At 35.8% G+C, this 19,330-nt stretch overlaps 3 protein-coding genes across 3 annotated transcripts; 2 read left to right on the top strand and 1 right to left on the bottom strand.

The window, feature by feature from the left end:
* Positions 1-2,290: 2,290 nt before the first annotated feature.
* LOC130712081 (trihelix transcription factor DF1-like) lies at positions 2,291-4,782 on the top strand. Its single transcript, XM_057561917.1, has 2 exons — positions 2,291-2,808; positions 3,072-4,782. Exons 1-2 carry the CDS (start codon positions 2,531-2,533, stop codon positions 4,330-4,332), a joined length of 1,539 nt encoding a protein of 512 aa, XP_057417900.1. The 5' UTR covers positions 2,291-2,530; the 3' UTR covers positions 4,333-4,782.
* Positions 4,783-10,085: 5,303 nt separating this feature from the next.
* LOC130732058 (uncharacterized) lies at positions 10,086-11,001 on the top strand. Its single transcript, XM_057584185.1, has one exon. The coding sequence runs from the start codon at positions 10,257-10,259 to the stop codon at positions 10,824-10,826; it is 570 nt and encodes a 189-aa protein (XP_057440168.1). The 5' UTR covers positions 10,086-10,256; the 3' UTR covers positions 10,827-11,001.
* Positions 11,002-12,117: 1,116 nt separating this feature from the next.
* LOC130712045 (uncharacterized) lies at positions 12,118-18,468 on the bottom strand. Its single transcript, XM_057561876.1, has 7 exons — positions 18,217-18,468; positions 17,934-17,963; positions 16,540-16,638; positions 14,592-14,736; positions 13,468-13,768; positions 13,310-13,364; positions 12,118-12,448 (listed from the first exon to the last, which is right to left on the bottom strand). The coding sequence occupies exons 1-7, from the start codon at positions 18,343-18,345 to the stop codon at positions 12,374-12,376; spliced, it is 834 nt and encodes a 277-aa protein (XP_057417859.1). The 5' UTR covers positions 18,346-18,468; the 3' UTR covers positions 12,118-12,373.
* Positions 18,469-19,330: the final 862 nt, after the last annotated feature.

The following is a 19,330-nucleotide window of genomic DNA, read 5'->3' as shown; positions in this document are numbered from 1 at the left end:
ATAATTACGGATAAAATTAAAAAAAAAAACTAATTTACTAAATAGTATTTTAGACTATTAAAATTATAATTTATTGTAATTATCAAAGTTAAAGTTAATTAATTGATGATCAAAAGTATAAGAAAATGTTCTTATAATTTATTTGGTGACATAAAAACTTATTAATTAATCTAAAATATTTTAAATTTACTTCATAATTTATTGTATGATTAAACAATTACATTTCTAAATTGTTGAAATTATTTCAATACTAATTATTAAATTTAAATAGTATTAATTATTTACAAAAAGAAAACTCTAATGCTCATAATAAAATGTTTAACACAATTATTTTATTTTGTTATATTTATAAGTAAAAAATATTTAATCTTTATTTCATATTTTTATTTAATCTATAATAATTTTTATCTAATGTTGATAAATATTCTAAAAAAACACCCGTGCAACGCACGGATTTTATATCTAGTTTAACCGTATTTTAAACTTTGAACCACCACCGTAAAGAGTAAAGACAAGTAGTAGCATATTTGGCAAAAACAAGATACACGTCTATCATATATGATTGGCCATAAATTCAAGAGTCATGGGTTTTTAGACTTTTAGGTGACTTTTTTGCCCCAATTGGCGTAATAAAAGGAAAACAAAGAGATATTTTACATTTATTTTCACCGACAGTGCCCTAAAATGTGTGAGCGAGTCGCAAATTTATGGCGCACGTAACCGTGTGGGCCAGAGCCAGGGAGGCAGAAACGTGCAGAACAAGATTGTGGGCTCTGTGGGCCTGCGGACTCCACTCTGCCACACGATAAAAATAACCCACTTTTTTATCCGGCCCCTATTGTCTTTTTCCTCCCATCACCACCGCATTTTGAACTTCCCGTTTTACCCTTCATCATCTTTACAACAATTTTGTAATTGAAATATATGAAAAATTAGCAATGTGGACATTTATCATATATTGCATCATCACCCAATAATGATATTTGATGTTTAAAAATGATTGTTTGATTCTTGGTTAGCGGTTTACCGTTTAATATGAATATTTGTGATAAGAAGATTATTTACTGTTATCGACAATGGTTACTCTGATTTCAATTAAAAAATGATTATTCAAACTTTGAATTTTTAAATAAAGTAAGATCTTAGTCTTTATCATATCTGGATCGTCAGTAAAAGTAATTTAGTATACAAAAATATATTAAATCATCATTTATTTATTTTCTCTCTTAAATTTATTCATTCTTTTGATTAAAACTAATTAGATTAACAATACTTGCACAAAACATCTGATAATTTTATTTGAGAAGTTTATTAAAATAAAATTACCATATAAGGAGATATGAATGCTTGTTTATAGGTTAATGTCACTAATTTACACAAACAAACTCAAACAATAACACAAAAGTGATTACTCAGTCGCATTCTCATTTTATTTTCATTTTCATCTTCGATTTATCTTTCTCTTATCTTTCAATCATATTACTCATAATATTTCTTATTTTCTCTTTTTTTTTTTTATATCTCTATGTCTCCACCATTTTCATTTAAATGAGAGTGTGAAAGAAGGGGCCGTGAAAGAAACTTAACTATTACAATGCTATAACATTTTGATGGTATCCCTCCCACAATATGAAAACAGAAAAGGAGAAGGGATAAAAAGGCCACAAATATTGACCGTAGCTGTCAAATTTTTAATTTGGCTCACTACTTGCAATTTTGCAAAAGGTCAAACTTACACAAGTGGCAAATAATGAAATGACCATCACCCAATCACACGCCGCCATGTTGTTAAGTTTAGCTGGATGGAATCTATCTGATCAATTATCATCCCATCCTCACTCATCCATTTCAAACCCTTTTTTTTTTTAATTTGAAACTTTTTAAATAATATAACCCCTCCCCACACACCACACCCCCATGTTAGTATTAGGAAATTGATCTTGATTTCACTCGTATAAATATTCATGTCATTCTCATGTCATTTTTTTCCACACTTTCAATATGTAAAAATATGTATGGAGAAATATTTGTAGAAATAGACCTACCTACTTAACGTGATTTCAGAGTTTGGAGAGATTAGTTTCATAATTATTGGTGATGAGAATACCTTAGGAAATTAAAAACTATACAGAATATATAATTTATGTTCTACATTTATAAGTGCGGTATTCATCTGATTTGGGCCATATAAGTAAGTGCCGTAAAATTGGGTGGCGAGAAAACTAGTAGTATTATTATTGAATTTCACCCCCTCCTCTATGTAACTTTGTTTAACTTGTGGTTTATAACAATGGTACGGTAGTATTAGTAGTAGGTAGAGGTAGAAACAGAACTAGAATAGAACCAAAGACAGAACACAAGAGAGAGTAGGAGCACCTTACAAATCAAAACACCAACAACACAAACACAAACACAAACACAAACACAAACACACTATACCCGTTATCAGTTCTCACCAAAGAAATTAACCTTTCCCATTTTCAAATTTCACCGACCTTGTTTCTCAGCTGTAATTCAGTCAAACTCACTCATGCTGGGAATCTCATCTTTACCGGAAACTCCCATCCAGACCCCGCCGCCGCACCTCGTGCAGGAGGTTGCTGCTGCTTCCGCCGTCGCCGCCGCCACTGATGGAGGACCACTCTCCGATGGGTTCAAAACGGAGCACGGCGAGGATGGAGACCGCAGTTCCGGCGCCAACCGGTGGCCTCGGGAGGAGACAATGGCTCTGCTCAGGATAAGGTCTGAAATGGACGTTGCCTTCAGAGATACAAGCCCTAAAGCCCCTCTTTGGGAACAAGTCTCAAGGTCAGTTTTTTCTTCTTTTTCTCCATACCCTTTTAGCTAAACTCCCCTTAAATGCTGCAAATTCTCACCCCCACCTAACTTTTCCATTTGGGTCATTCATTCCTATAGCTTTCATGATGCATAGTTACATACCCTTCGTTACCTGTGTTGTTGTTAGTTGTTGTTGGTTGTTACTTATTTATGTTGAACAAGTTGATGTGTAGTTTAGTGTAGTGTAATCAGTAATGTAATGATTGAATTCTGAATTTGGGTATTTTATTCAGGAAATTAGCTGAGCTAGGGTATCATAGGAGTGCTAAGAAGTGCAGGGAAAAATTTGAGAACATCTACAAGTACCATAGGAGGACTAAAGAAGGCCGTTTTGGCCGAGCCAACAACAGCGGCAAGACCTATCGATTTTTCGAGCAATTGGAAGCTTTAGAGGGCAACCTGGTTCATCCTCCTTCTTCCTCTGAAGGACAACAACATCATGTTCAACTTCAACCGGACAGAAATGTTGATGTGATTCAAGATGCGGTGCCTTGTTCGTTTAGATTCCCCGGTGCAAATGTGGTGGAGTATTCGAGCTCGGCTACTTGCTCTTCCGGGGAAGGTGGTGAGAAGGGGAAGAAGAAGAGGAAGCTGACGAGGTTTTTCGAGGGGCTGATGAGGGAGGTGATAGAGAGGCAAGAAACGCTGCAGAGGAAGTTCATGGAGGTGCTTGACAAGTGCGAGATGGAGCGAGTAGCGAGGGAGGAAGCGTGGAAGGTTGAAGAGTTGGCGAGGATTCAGAGGGAGCGTGAGGTTCTGGCTCAGGAAAGGGCAATCTCTGCTGCAAAAGATGAAGCCGTGCTTGCCCTTTTGAAAAAGATCACAGAAAACTCTGCAGATGGCACGGTGCAATTACCAGAGAAATTTTATGTTATTCCTGATGAAAATGCTAATGGGAATGTGAATGGAGAGGGAGAGAAGCAGCATCAAGAGGGTGGAAATGCTAATGTTGGTGTTAATGTTGGGAGTTTCATACACATGAGCTCATCAAGATGGCCCAAAGAAGAAGTGGAGGCTTTGATACGGTTGAGGACACAGCTTGATGTGCAGTCACAAGGGAATAATAATGGATCCAATTCCAAGGGACCTCTTTGGGAGGAGATTTCTTCAGCTATGAAGAGCATTGGCTATGATCGCAGTGCCAAGAGGTGCAAGGAGAAATGGGAGAACATAAACAAGTACTTCAAGAGGATGAAGGAGAAGAACAAGAGGAAGCCTACGGATTCCAAAACTTGTCCTTATTATCACCATCTTGAAGCTTTGTACAGCAAAAAGCCTAAGAAGGTGGACGATTCAGGTAGTTCAGGTAATGAGTTGAAGCCCGAGGAGCTTTTGATGCACATTATGGGGAGTCATGGAGAGAGGCAACAGTTAGAGTCTTCATCCGAAGATGGTGATAGAGAGAACATGGAACAGAACCAGGGTGATAATGATGAAGATCAAGATGAGTATCAAATGGTTGATAATAGTCCTTCCACAGGAATCATGAGTTGAACTTAATTTGAAGAGCTATTCTTTGATTAACATGTTGGAACTTCTTCTGTGGCAACCAATGAGGGGTTTTGCAATGATTTGTCAAACTTAATGATTTGTCAAACTTGGATCAGTGGGAGATGGGTTGAAAATTGAATCATCAACTAGCAGGAGTAGATTGTAATATTTGATGGTGTTTGGAAGCAATACACTATTCAAAACCAATATCTTTGGTGGTGTCTTTTTGTGAAGTGAACCAAACATGATACGCGGAACACAAGAACAATAAAGAAAGAGAGATTTGTCTATCTGTAAAAAATAAAGTCACTGGGCGTGTAATTTGATGTTATGAATTTTTTTTCCCTAGAAGTTTGTAATCCCATGTGTGATCAGGTGGGAATAGTTGGATTTGTTTATTTGTGATGATAAAGAAAGGCATAGTGGTGAATGAAAGTGTGTTTTTTGTTTAAAGTAGTGAAATGGATGATTACAACACGCGTGGGCAAAGCAATTGGCTATCATTGTGGAAGGATAATATTCACATTCGCTTTTGCATCAACACTTCCATTTTAAAATAACAAGGGCCTGTCTAACTTACTCTATAGGGCTGTTTTTCTCTTTTTTTATGCTATGTTTGGTTGGAGGGAGGGAAAAGGAAAGGGAAAGAAAACACGGAAATCGAGGAGTGAATTTGGACTAACAATCCAAATTCACTCCTCGATTTCCGTGTTTTCTTTCCCTTTCCTTTTCCCTCCCTCCAACCAAACGAAGCCTTAGTCAGTTTTCTCTTTGTCCCCCTCTCCTATTTACAGCCACCCGCATCATTGTCCTCAGCCACCAGCCTTCACCTACAACCAGCGTCTCCGCAACCACCACCACTCACCTTTAGCCCTGTCTTATGTTTCCTCTTAAGTTTAGAGTGCAATGACAAGTTCAAATCTTTGCTTCTATGAAGCGTGTTAGCAAAGTTAGATGACGCTAGAATATCTCTATTAAGGTAAACTGTGCTGAAAATGAAATAGCTGAAGATTTAGATCTTCCTTTTGTATTTTGAATTTCAACGTTGTATTGTTTGGTGGGTATGTTTGTTTGTTTTTTTTTTTTTTTTTTCTGTTTGAGTTTGCAAGGTTTCTAGTGGATTAGAGCACGTTAGCTTATGTTGTAATGTGTATTTGTAATGCTATTTTGTTGTGCTCTTTTAAGAGTATGATTCTCTTAATTTGTAAGTGCAGTTTAGCTTGACTTATGCCTTAAGTTTTACTTAGTTTCAACAAACAAAAAAACTTCATTCCAAGTGGACCAATGAATGAGTTAAAATTTTCATAAATGTTTACTTAAATATTTTTATAAAGTTTTTATTAGTCTTTTAGGTTGGGTTAAATATTCTCATCGGGTAAGTAAAACAACCCAAAAGCCCAATGTATCCCCTAAAAGCTGGCCAACACCCAAAAATCTACCTCAATTCCCCAAAGAAGACTACCGATGTGTGTATTTTTTGTTCGGGATTTAACTTACGTTCGACACAAGTAATAAATTTTTTAGGAGTACTAGCAAGACTTTTTTTGTCACTCTCTTTTTAACATTCACTTTTTTATTGGCTGAAATTCATGTAGATCCTACAAAATTGAGAGAGAAACCTATAATTTAGTGGATCCTACATAAATTTTAACCAATAAAAAAGAAAGTGTTAAAAAGAAAGTATTAAAGAAAGTGACACTAGTATTTCTCTAATTTTTTTCTTCTAAGAAGAATGTTATTAGGTGCGAAATTTACAAAACATATTTGGTAGTTATTATTCTCACCCTCTCACATCTAGTTTCACCTCCCATACATTAGTATAATCCGGAAATACCCTTGTAAATAATTTCGGTCATTCTCACTTTAAAGTGTGATTAATGACAAAAATGAACTATTGAGCGAGTGGGGTTATTGTGGACACGAGAGTCAGTGATAGGGCAGACAACGCGGCGGACGAGTGCGGCGGTGGCCAGTGGGCGCGGGTGACAGAATGGAAGAAGAAGATGATGCAACAACAAGAAAAGAGAAAGAGACGATGAAGAAGATGAAACCGTTGAAGAAGAATATAAAGAAGAAGTGAAATGGGTGGTGGGTAGTTTTGGGGAAATTTTGAAATGTGGGGGGGGGGGGTTGGGAGGGGTATTTTAATATTTTTCACTTTTATGGGGGTGGAACTAGATGAGAGGGGGTGGGAAAAACATTTATACTATGCAAAATAGTATTTTCCAATATAAAGTTATTCTTTCAAATTTAATACCATCAAAATTAAGTTATGTTATTTTTCATTAAAAACCCATTTTAATGATTCAAAATCAAAATGTCATTTCACACTTCCCAAAATATAAAGTCTTAAAGAGATTTAGGTGCTCCCTTGCTTTCACCTAGATGTATATGGCTTATAAAAAAAACCTAGATGCAAACTATTACTTTTAGAGAGATTAGAAGAAAATAAGAGTGAATATAAGATGGAAGAGAAAGTAGAGTGTGAATAAATCAGTATTCAGTAATTATACACATAGATGCAAAGTATGGTAAACTCTCATTTATCTTGGAGAGGGTTGGGTAGAATTTGACATTTACTCTTATTTTTTTGGGGGTTACTGACATTTATTCATTGAAACATAAGAGATTCTTGATGCAAAATTGATTTGTGACAGACACCATGTAGTCAAGAAGGGAGCCCCTAAGTCCAATCAATGATCCAATTGAATTATGCTTGATTCGTGAAGACCCAATAGAGGATGCTAAGACCGAGGTTGCTGCATATATGCTCGCTTTATTGGAGGTCAGCCCAAAATCAAATCCATCAAGACAAAGCTAAAATGTCCATTCGACCAAAAATAAAAGCAAAAATAACCATTGACCAAAAAGAGAAACTAAAATATCCCTTAGTCGCCATCAAGACATTACTCTCCAGGACTTGCAAAAACCAAGTGTGCACAGGCCATATCTTTGCACACTCCCAGTCCCTGGGTCGGTTTATTGCTCTTTGGTCATTTTTTTTTTCAATTTCAGGCATCCTCTACCACTTAAGCAATCCTGCTCGAACTAGAGAAAACTACTATAAGCAGCAACAATTGTCTTCTAAATATTTGATACAACATCATTTACAGAGACTAACCTGAGATATATTTTGTGTCTATCGAGTCATCATTCATGGCAGCGACTTAATTATTGAGTAGTAATTCAACCTAATCATCATGATAGACTAAATAAACACAAAGATTAAGGGTTTTAGTGGCTGTGTGTCTACCAAGCTAGCTACCGCCCAAGTTATCACCCACGGTAACCCGACCTACACACAGAAGGACACTTCAAGCTCAATAAACACGTGTAACATGTGCGAACTTAAAAAACGTGTAACTGCTTCCTGATCCCATAGTCACTAACTACATAACACTCGTACACTCAAACAACTAAAGCCCAAAAGACATCCTTAATTCTAAAGAGACTAAGATAACACAGTTAATGTATCTTCATGAGAAACTAATCTCAAAATTATCATTGAATCTAATCTCAAAATTTTGGAGAGAACATATTCTGTTATTCCTTAGGAAAAAACAGAGTTGTTGACTAGTTGCTTGTTTATGTTGTGAACCCAACAAAAGTATTTAATGGGTGTGCTAACATATAAAAAGGAGAGCATATTGGAGTAGGACAATGCAATGCAATGCACAAATATGGAAACATTATCATGTGATTCAACTTGGTGCCAAGTGTGATAATTCATTCACGCCTGCCTGCCTCCTCAGTCCTCACGTACTGCCAAAAAGATTTCAATGTCCAACTTTAAATAGGGTGCCCGCTCTCACTACCTCTTTTAATCCTTCGATGTTGACCGCAAAATCAAACCTTGCATATTTAATTAACTGAAATAAACAAATTATCGAGATCGCCGCCATTTCGTTTTTATCCAGGTCTTCAATACCAGATTCTTTCATTTGTCTACTTATAATTTTATTATACTGCCTGCATGTGATTGATTTCAATGGCTGAAATCATTTTAAAATAAAGTAAAAAACCATTTCAATTATATTCTTGTCAAACATGTATTGCTTTAAAATTTACACTTGAAAATAAAAAATAAAAAAACTCACAACCACCATGAAAGAACCTTGAGTTACAAAATCGTGAAACTATAACCTTAATTTTTTTAAGTCTAGAGGTTGAGGGATCATTTTACCAAATAACGTCTTCTATCTAACCTTAAAAGAGTTTTTTAATCGCATCGCACAACAAACCCTGCAGCATCTCTCCCTCCCCCAAGAGAAGGGGTGAGGAGGGGTTTTTTCCCCTCTCATAGAGTGTTTACGCACTTTTAGGTCCTTTCCCTCTCATTCATGAGAGTTTATCCATCTCCTATGTAAAAAAACTCTACCATTTTGTGGTCATTTTCTCTCTTTTGCGAGAGATTTTCTTTTCATCTCCTTCGCTATCACCTCCCTTTCTTCTTATCTCCATAACTACATTTAGAGTCGTGCTCTTCCCCTCTTTTTGTCTAACCGTGACAAACATTTTCCTCCACATATCTCCAGTTCGAGCGACTGAGTCGCTTTCATCGTGTTAGAGGCATATTTGTATGGAAGAGGCGAATGAGTATGAAAGCATGAAGTAACAAAAAAAGAAGAAGAAGACAACATACAAGGTTTTGGTTTTGAATCAGGTTATCCTGGGCCGACGGTGCAGCAAAGTCTCATCATTCTTTTGGTTTTATTTTCATATGTATATTTGAACAAACATGCTTTATAGTGTAGTGATTTATGATTTTGTCATTGTTGTATCACTCTTATTAAAATTATTATCCCTTCTAATGAAAATTCCATTAGCAACATTCGAGTTTTAATCTAACCATTTTTAACTAAAAATTAAAAAAAAAAATAGTTTTGAGGAAGAGGGTTAATTATTCTCATAGTAGCATTTGAATTTTGAACATTCGAGTTTTAATCTAATCATCTTTAACTGAAAATAAAAAAAATAGTTTCACGGAAGAGGGTTGATCATTCTCATAGTACCATTTGAATTTTGAACCTACGTTTATTTAACTATATTGTTTTGTTAGCGGGTTTTTTCTATATTCGGCAACTATGAAATTAATTCTATCGAGGATTTGAGATCACATTAAGTGGATATACATCTCTCGACAAATCATTTTTCATATGGACCGCCAAAAAATTGAACCATCAACTAAATACTTAAGGACCTCAGCTATTACCAAGTGTGTTAGACCTCGTTCTTTATGGTATGTTTGTTTTTTAGTTTGAGCCTCTAAAAGTACATTTGAGTCTTGTGTCACTATGTTTGGTAAAATTTAAACCGCATTTACTCAACTCACTTTAACCTCAAACAACTATGTGTCTGTTTGGTTTTCAGTTTGAAAATGCTTTCATCCAACGGAGGTCCAAAGTCTCTTTTACACGGGGCATTGGAATATGTGATCACGAATTCCAAAACTGCAAACGGACTTCCAAACTTAAAACCAAACATAGTCTTTCATCTTAACTTACCAAATTGTTACTTTTATATTCATCCAACTCAGTTTCAACCAGAAAATCTATTGTGAAAAAAAAAATTCATATAACTTTTTAATAAGCAAATGTTAGTTGTTAGAAAATTAATATGAATTATGTTCACACCCTGACTCTTCACCTATAATTTTCTTTAGCTCAACGATGTGAGCTATCCATCCCCCAATGTCATACATAAATCACATTACAACCAATTTTAGAAAGTGAAATTCAAACACACCACTCTAGCTAGATGAGGGGGACAAAACTAAACTAGACCTGCAGAACAGTAACTACAAAGCTTTAAAAACATTTAGGATTTGGTAGCAATAACTTGACCCAACCCGACAACACCCAACGTTCTTCTTCGTACAACACAACACAAACCAACACAACTTTTCTTCCTGTTTTCTGTGTCCATCAATGGCAGACTACGACACCCACAACCACCAACAACCCACCGTCTCAAAGGAAACAGCCTTCCAAGCCTTGAACACCATAATCCAGCTCCACTTCGAGAAAACCCTCGAGAAGAAACGCGCAATCGACCTCCAGAAGAAGGAACTTCACAAGCTCTTCCAAACCTTCTTCATCTTCCTCACCCTCGTCCTCCTCTTCCAATCCCAGTCGCAGCGCCTCCAGTGCCGCCACTGCTGGATCCCCATCACGCTCCTCTCGCTTGCCCACCTCATTTTCTATGTCTCCGTCGCACAGACGCTTCGCTGCATCAATGGGTTCAAGTACCAGCGCCGCTGCCACAAGCTGACTCTTGGTTTGGCCACTGAGAAGCTCCGGGAGATGAGGATGCGCCTTAGCGCCGCCGCCGCCGGTGATGTTCATGAGTATGATGATGAGGAGTTTGAGATTCATTACCAGGAACCGCCTGAGAGCTATTTTGGTAAGTTTAAGAGGAATTGGGCTCTGCATTTTGGCTTCTTGATCTTGATCTATGGGTTTATGATCTCTTCCTCTGTTGTTCTTCTCTGTTTTTGAGAGTGAGATTTTCCCTAATCTGGTGTATTTATTTTGAATTAAGTGTTAGATAATGTATGATTGAGAATTGAGATAGAGTAGAGAGGTATCACAATTTGTAAAATTGTATGAATTTATTTGCAGTTTAGTGTCAAATTCAGAAATCAAATCCATTCTCACTAGTACTTTTGTGTTTTGTCTTTCTACTCTTTGAAAAAATGCATGAGTGATTAGAACTAAGAAGATTTTGGGTGGAATCTGTGAATATAGCTTGTTGCCATGGATAAGCAGCTTACTGCATTGTACTGATAAATGAAATGATGGAGAGTACTACATAGATCTACATATAATTATAGTATCTTTGGATCAACTTATTTTTTTCAAAATCAATTCGAGTGTTCAGAAGCCACTCAGTAGACAGTACTCACATAAGTTTCTCTATGTCAAAATTGATATTGTCTTTAGAATCAATTTTAGAAGATTCCAAATCCTATTAGCATGCCAAACCCTCTAAGGGCTTGAAGCCTAATCTGAAGGTCAGGTTTGTATCTACTTTGGCAACCCATTGCACGGGATAATAACTATGGGAATATTTGACCTTTCAAGTCTTAAAAGAGGAATCTGGAATGGCTTTTCTCTCCCTATTTTACTAACCAATACAGGGATGAACTTTTGTGGAGCCCTTTATCATCATGGTGCATATGGCAAAAAGGGTCTTTCTGCCTCCTACTCCAATCACTATCTCAAGAAAATCACATGATCTTTGTTGCATTGACTTGGTCAAACACCACCTTTTATGTGCTTAATTTTTGGCAAATGGGTGTGATGAATAATGATTAGGAATCTACTTTAACTAATAATCACGTGAAAGTGAAGCAACAAATAGTTGAATTCAGAAGCAAAAACAAACGTAAGTTTGAGGAAAAACTGATTCTAAAAACGATGTATATAAATACACCAGTTTTTTTTTCTACTACTAATACCCAAATACATAACTCATAAGTTTTGTTTGTTCTATGTTTTAAGTTTGTACCTTTTTACCAAAACCTAAACATCCACTTCACCCTCAAAGATGGTTTGGCATAATTATGTGTCATATACTACCTAGATATGACATGATTTCAAGCGAGCATCCGGTGTGATTGAGTGCGTAGTTCAATCTTTTTGGTCCAACGTTTTCCGCGGAAGCAATTGTGTTCAATCCAAATGCATCCACATTATAGTGAAACTAGCTCTCCCAATAGAGATTTTTTTCAATGCACAAGACAGATCTAAGACTTTATTAAAGAGGAAATTAAATGCATCACCTGAATCAACCAAAGTTGCTTCAAATTAGAATAAAAAATGGCAATTTTGCCTCGAACATTATTCCATTCTCTCTTCTAGGAGTGAGCACTTGCTTAATATTCAAAATTTCAAATCCTTTTTTACACTTGAATTGCAATTTGCCTTTATTGGGAAGAATAGTCGAATGCAAACAAATAATTAAACTTAATCTACATCATTGGCCAGTCTTGATGCTGTTCATAACTGATCTTGAAGCTTTAACAAAGCCACATCGCCGCCACCTAAGCTGGGGAGAGAGCATTGCATAATGTCTTGTATGCATTTACACACAGTTTGAACTTCTCTTCAGCCATTGCCTATAATCACGACAAGGTAAAGTGCAAACATGAGATCAGATAGCACATTAATCAACAGGATCAAGCAAGAAAGATGGCATTTAAGGTTCACTTAGTTTTTATTACAATGTAGAATATAATACCTATGTTTTATCTGCCTTTCGTCCCTCTGTATACACATATAGTGATCTTTTCATTTGAAACAGCAGCATTTCCTCCCTATACGGCTATACCACACAACCTCTCTACAAACCATTCAGCCTCTTTGCATTCAGAGCCAAACCAATAATTAATGAATCCTATCAACTTTGCATGGCTAGTGTATTACTTTTACTTCTTTGCACCGGCATCCAATCATTTTATGCCACATAAGACCACATTTCAGAAGCAGTTATGTATTTTGATTAAGATAAAGCTCATTTTTTATGTGGTGACAAATCACTGAATGTTTGTGTAAAGAAATTTTACACGGATAGTGCACACACAATAAATCATGACAAATGTTAGGAGGATAGCCGAGGGGGTGCACCAATAAAGCCTATAAACAGAAAAGGTTTAATTGTTTACTAATATTGTTCAGAGACGTTGTATAGAAAATATGGGTAATTTCACAGTAAATGGAAACTAGTTTTTTTTTTACTTCTTCAAAATATATTAAGCAAAAGGGTCTATATAAAAGGTAATTCAGGATACTTCACACTTTACACCTATTCTCAAGAAGACAGCTCATAGATAATATGTGAAGTTGAGGTTGGAGGAAGGCAGTCTTGCTGCCAACGTAACACGCGAAGTTGTCATACATAACAACCTTCCAATTTTTATATTTAAGACTAACATATATTTAAGATGGAGATAAGCCAAACAATTATCATTCAAACTAACCTGGGACGAGCCTTGATGCTTATCAGGATGCCATTTTAAAGCTGATAACCGGAAGCTGCGAGGGCAATAAAGAGATATCAGCACTTTGTAATGTGTATATAATGTCTTTTATGTTTGGTACAGGACGTTAAATCGAACATGAACCCTACAGGACTTACGCATTTTTAACATCTTCTATCTTCAATGGACCTGTTGAAGGCAGACCAAGGATTGTTCTATCAGAGCTTGATCCTACACAACAGGAACCATGATCCTCATTATCAGACTCATCATCACTTGCAGTTCTCCACTTGTTTGTCCTATTTGAATGCTCTTTCCATTCAAATCCGGATGCGGAATGTTCAGATGATCCATTCAAATTGCGGAATGTAAAACATCTGTTACCAAATGTTCCGTGGAAGATTTGCTCAGGATTTCCATCAAACTCCTCGAAAAAGCAAAATTCTCTTCTGATTTTTCCTGAACACATAATGGAGATCAATAGTTCGGAAAGTAAACAAGTTTTTCGTTTCAAGAAACATTCAGTTGGACAAGGAAGTCCCAGATGGCATAATAATATATCTTTAATCTGTGCTCAGATTACTTACTGGTCTGGAATGTGCACATATTATAAGTAAATTCCACAATGTGTACCAAAACATAATGATTTTAACCATGACTGCACTCCAAAGCTATATATATCTCACTTCCTGCAGGACTTTACTAACATCCAGAATATCCGTTAAAAGGTTGAGTAAAATCAACATATTTCCCGACCTGCGATTTGAACTATTCTAAATATGACCTCAAAATGGGGTAAGTCACAAATGACTAGGAAATTAAGTGCGGCCTTTTCAAATTAAAATTTATAATAAGAGAGGATCTAGTAATTTGTTCCATTGCCAGGGGTATTTATAATGTTTCAAAATCTCATAAGAGGTTTATGCATTTTCCTCCAGATAATTTGCTACCAGACCGTCAACTAATCTCCAGAACTAGAAACTTTAACAAATACAAACATGTGATTGAAGGCAGGTAGAGGAAAAGTGAAGAGAAAAAAAGGAACAAACTATATACACGAATTAAAAAATAATGTTTTGTTTACATACAAAACACACCTCCACCTATGAGATATAGAGAGAATAGAGAGAAATGAGACATACGGTAGATGATATGATATGAATAGAAGAGAACTTTAGTGAAAATGACATGAAAGAGAAAGTGGAGTGTGAACGAGTCAGTACTCCGAACAAACTATATACAGGAACTAAAGAATAATGTTTTGTTCACATACAAAACACACCTCCACGTTTAGGCTTCTTTTGTGGTTTTCCACCAGACCGCTGACCGGATTTTGGTTGACCTTTATTGGAATTGCTATTTGGACGGCCGTCTTGGTTTCCACGCCAGTTGGAGTTTCCTTCAAATTTCTGTTTTGTTTCTATGTCCTACGAGAAAGTACACCACAAAATATTGTCGTTACAAATTATTTAAACCAAATCTAAAACATACAAATTGAACACAGTCCGAAGTATTAGATACAATCATACAAACTAACACATTGTTCAAATATGTGAAAAAGGACGATTTGCATTTATAGTTAAACATGAGTTCACTAACATCTCTATGACTGTTAGTACTTAGTAGAGGATAATATGGCAGAAACTGCTTATAAGTCACGCTGCACAACAGGCAATTTTTGTTCATTCTGGCTGTCCAGTTTAGGAATGATTATTCATCTCGCTCTTGTTCGTTGCTTTTCTCAGTTCACGTCTCCTGGTTCGGAAAGCTCTTGTTTTAGTGATCCTGACCCACTTTCTGCAATCATCAAGTGTTGAAGGTTACACCTTTGTCGAATCTTTATACATCGCCTCCGTAAGTTTTGATCCTGATTTTGGTTATCTGGTCTTAAGAATTTAACAGTTGTCGGTGCGGGACCACTCTATATAGTTGTCAGAAGTCGAATGTTACATCCTAACCTGTCTTAGAATTCATCAGCTGTCGAAATTGGCACCATTGTCCACCTCAGAAGTCATCAATAGATCGACCCCAAGTGTTTTTTATTTGGTTCCTACTGCTTGGCTATTGTTTCAGGCTTTCAGCCTTATTTTGTTTTTGGGTTTATTGTTGATGGTTTCCCCCCTGGTTCATTGTCTACTTTTCTCCGCTGAATCAGCTGATCCCGCAACAATACAGGAGAATTAATTTGGCTTGCAAGAATACCAGCTAGATCAACTACAAAAGGTTTTTCTTGTATACCCATGGATTTAGCAGAAGTTCAAAAAGTTGACATATTCAACCCAAATAACTCGTCAGGACTTATATTTTTTTAAGGATATATTTTGTAACGAACTTAAAGCTAAGTAAGCCTTAGCTTGAGGGGTAGTGTTAAAATATGAAAAATATATCTTATAATATCCTGACCATATCTATAGTAATTATGGTAAATATACTACTCATTATATTAGTATATTTATTTTCTTATTTATATTGATTTGTTTCCTTATTTAATTAGGACTAAGAGTCTTAATTAGTTTCCTTATAAAACCAGAATTAAGAGTCTATCCATTATTATAAATATGGATAAGTATTCTATCTTTTGTAAGATTAGGCCCAATAATATTATATCAATATTCGTTGTATTAATTTTTCTTCTTTTTATATCTTAAAGACTAAATCCTATTATTTTATCATGGTAACGAAGCATATCTTAGATCCGTTAATCGGATCACCCGCTGATTGCAAACTTCACATTCACACTACAAATGTGATGACCAGCCCCCAGGCGTGAGTGATTTATGTTAAAGGTCCCACATTAACTAAAGATATGACCTTAATAGTCCTTACATAGGGTAGAGAAGCCTCACCTTGGGTAACTTTTTGGGTAGACCGATAGGCCTAATCGAATCCTGAGGGTTTTAAACTGCAGTTGCAAGTTATAAATTCTGGTATTACAATCTATGCTTGAAATGCACACATGCACAAACAAAAATATAACCTACATAATGCGTATTTACTTTTTTTATTCACAATTTCGCAGTTATCCATGGGTAATGCTGACCAATTAATGAAGAAAAAAAGCTGTACTAGTTCTTGCATTTTGGAGAAACCAACTTTTTTAATCCCCAAAATTTTCCTCATACAGAAAAAAAGTAAGCCATCATAGCAACAGCAAAAATGTAAAAGACATTACGAGTAGTAACATAAAACGACAAAGTTTCTTAACATAATCAACATCTTAGAAAGCATACCTCGAATGAAAATTTAGAGGCTCCATTACTGTAGAGGAGATGTTTTAGAGCTTTCTTTGTATCAGCACGCTTTTGACGTGTAATAAATTTTATTTGATTCTGAAATTAACATTTCAAGCATATCAATGAAGCAACTGTATCAACAATGATATGGATGTCAAACAAGCGGGGTTTTCCCCATAATAGTTGTATGAAGAGCAAGGGAACGCAACAATATCACTCCTATTCTACATGCTACACAAATTTCTATATAGGTTCCTTATGACTTCCAACAGATATAGCATACTTACCAACATATCCCATTCAGGTAAAAAATTCCATAAGCTTGAGAAATGAGAAATCAATAAAACCCAATCACTGGAGTGCTAACCAATCCAATGCACACAAAGTAAAGATTCTTCCCGGAATAAAAGCAGCTTTACACTTAATTTGAGTAATACTCCTTTGTTTATAATTTATATTTAAATCAGCAGAAAATATCGAACAATAGAGCGTTTGAAAATCTAAGGATTCAAGATTCATAAACAGAAACACATCAAAGATGTCATATGCTAGCTAAGCAGTAAGCCCACTGTAGTGTATGGTGAAGAAAACCAGAAAAGAGCAAAAATATACAGTGCAACATGTGAATATATATTTTATTACACCAAAGCACTGTATTTTCTTTTTAATTAGGATTTAGGACTTGAAAGGGAAATTGCATTTTCATTGCATGTCCAGTGTAAGGTGCAGATGATCCTCATTGTCCAGTGTAAACAAATAGTTTAATAGGTTCCACTTCATTCAGGTATTGTCATATGGGAATGCATACAAGAGGCATGTAACTGGGAGTGCCCCAATTGCTCTATTCAATTACAAATTGCTGAAATCCATTCACTTGTCAAATTTCAGATATGTTCCTATTAGGAAATTCTGTAAAACTTTATATTCATAACATTCAGTTCACACATAATATTTGTCACTCTCCTAAATAACTACCATTGAGGAAATAATTTGCATACTTTTCAAAAGTGGATAATTCTATTTCACCACAGGCAGCTGGAAACCTGTAACAATTGAATCTATGTTTAGCAGCAAAACATTTTCTCCAATTCAGACTGCACAAGGTCAAGGCTTCATACTCTCATTCAAAGTTGACTTTTGATGTAAACAAGAAAATCAAGATACTAACTGATAAAACTTAACAACAACATGTTACCTTGCATAATTAGGACAGTTCATTAGCAGAAACTTATCAGTTAACTTAATATATGACAAAAAATAGGTGTATACCGATTCATGCAGCCAACCCCACCTAGTGGAAGAAAGACTTAGATGAATATGATGATATGTGCTAAAGAAAATGAAACTAAGTATTCATGTTTTTTTTGAAATTTACATGCTGCAAAGCATACCTTGGATGGTTGTTGATCTCCTTTAACACCCTGCAATAAAGCAATGTATCAATTTCCATATTTCCTAATAGCTGGTAACGAGCTAAATCCTTGACCAAGAAGAAATGAGAAAATAAACAACCCAAATTGTGAAAGATGCCACATAAACACATAAATAATCTTCACTATCAAGAGCTCACTCACAAATTGAACAAATGCAGAAACTCATTTCTCAGCAGAAAGCACACAAATAAAAAACATGGTGCAATAATTGAACAGCCTAATACAATCAAATGAAACTCACAGGGTTCGATTTGCTATTCCATTTCTGACACGAACAGGGAGTGGAGTGAAATGCTGCAGAGAATTGAGTGGTGGAGGGAATCATGTAAGTCTTCATGGACAACAAGCTTCGCCATCGAGATACTTGCATATCGATCGACAAAAGCGATTGCTGATTGCGGTGGCGATGTCGCGCGACCAAAACTCCGAGGATTATACGACGTCGTCGTTTGAAGGGAACGGATTCGGGGGGATTGAGGTTTGGTAACCTCGTCCACAAACCATGGGCCTGAAATTTAAAAGTAACATTCAATAAGGCCCAGCAGGGTGTAGAGTAAGAGAATGAGTGTTTTGATAAAATTTTGATTCAGGATTATTTGGCCCATTATAGATGACAAAATTCTTTGCAGTTCTTTAATTGTTTTGTGTTTTGATGCTTTTGCTAGATATACTAGATTTATGAGCAGTGTCAGTGTGTATTGAAGTGTTTCAAGTATTGTGTTATTACTCTTTTTTTGTATTGTTTAGATGAGATTTGTCTTCTATCTACTTGTTGAAAAAGTTGTTTGGTTAGTGGGTTAAGGATGTCATTTGATATGTTGACCATGCTGGGATTGCTTTAGAGGATGAGGAGAGTGGGAGGTTCTTTTTAGTTTTTAGTGATTGATGAGATTAAAGATTTGCTTCATAGGGCAATGATGTTGCGGACAACCTTTGCTAGAGTGGGTGCCCGCTCACATTTGTTTTATGCATGTTGTATTGGAAGCGCTCAATGGAAGTAGAAACCTTCATTTTGATGGACTTGTTTTTGGTTCATTGCCTATTTATATAGTTCTTGGTAGCATAAAAAAAGTTGTTTTGCAGCATTAGTGACAATGTTGATTCATGTAGGGTTGATTTTTGGGAGGCGCCCAGATACTTGCAATTTGTGATGTTTTTTTTACCACCACAAATTGCAAAGTTTGTTTGTTTTTAAAATAAATTTTGTAATTTGTGGCGGTTAAAAACTGTCACAAACTGCATGTATATAAGTTCTGATAGAATCCAGTGCTACAAATAAAGATAAAATTTGGTATGAATAACATCTTATTGTTATATGGTATGCACCCTTCGCATATTCTGCACTTCTCTTTCAC

The sequence above is a fragment of the Lotus japonicus genome, chromosome 1 (genome assembly GCF_012489685.1).
Source record: "Lotus japonicus ecotype B-129 chromosome 1, LjGifu_v1.2".
NCBI lineage: Eukaryota > Viridiplantae > Streptophyta > Magnoliopsida > Fabales > Fabaceae > Lotus > Lotus japonicus.
This window is presented reverse-complemented; position numbering and strand designations above follow the sequence as displayed.

Coding starts and splice junctions, on each gene's coding strand:
- LOC130732058 (XM_057584185.1), top strand. CDS start 10,257: ATGGCAGACTACGACACCCACAACCACCAACAACCCACCGTCTCAAAG.
- LOC130712045 (XM_057561876.1), bottom strand. CDS start 18,345: ATGCAAGTATCTCGATGGCGAAGCTTGTTGTCCATGAAGACTTACATG. Junction 17,964..18,216: donor GGAATAGCAAATCGAACCCT/GTGAGTTTCATT, acceptor GCTTTATTGCAG/GGTGTTAAAGGAGATCAACA. Junction 14,737..16,539: donor CCTCTAAATTTTCATTCGAG/GTATGCTTTCTA, acceptor ACTTTCTCGTAG/GACATAGAAACAAAACAGAA.
- LOC130712081 (XM_057561917.1), top strand. CDS start 2,531: ATGCTGGGAATCTCATCTTTACCGGAAACTCCCATCCAGACCCCGCCG. Junction 2,809..3,071: donor CTTTGGGAACAAGTCTCAAG/GTCAGTTTTTTC, acceptor TATTTTATTCAG/GAAATTAGCTGAGCTAGGGT.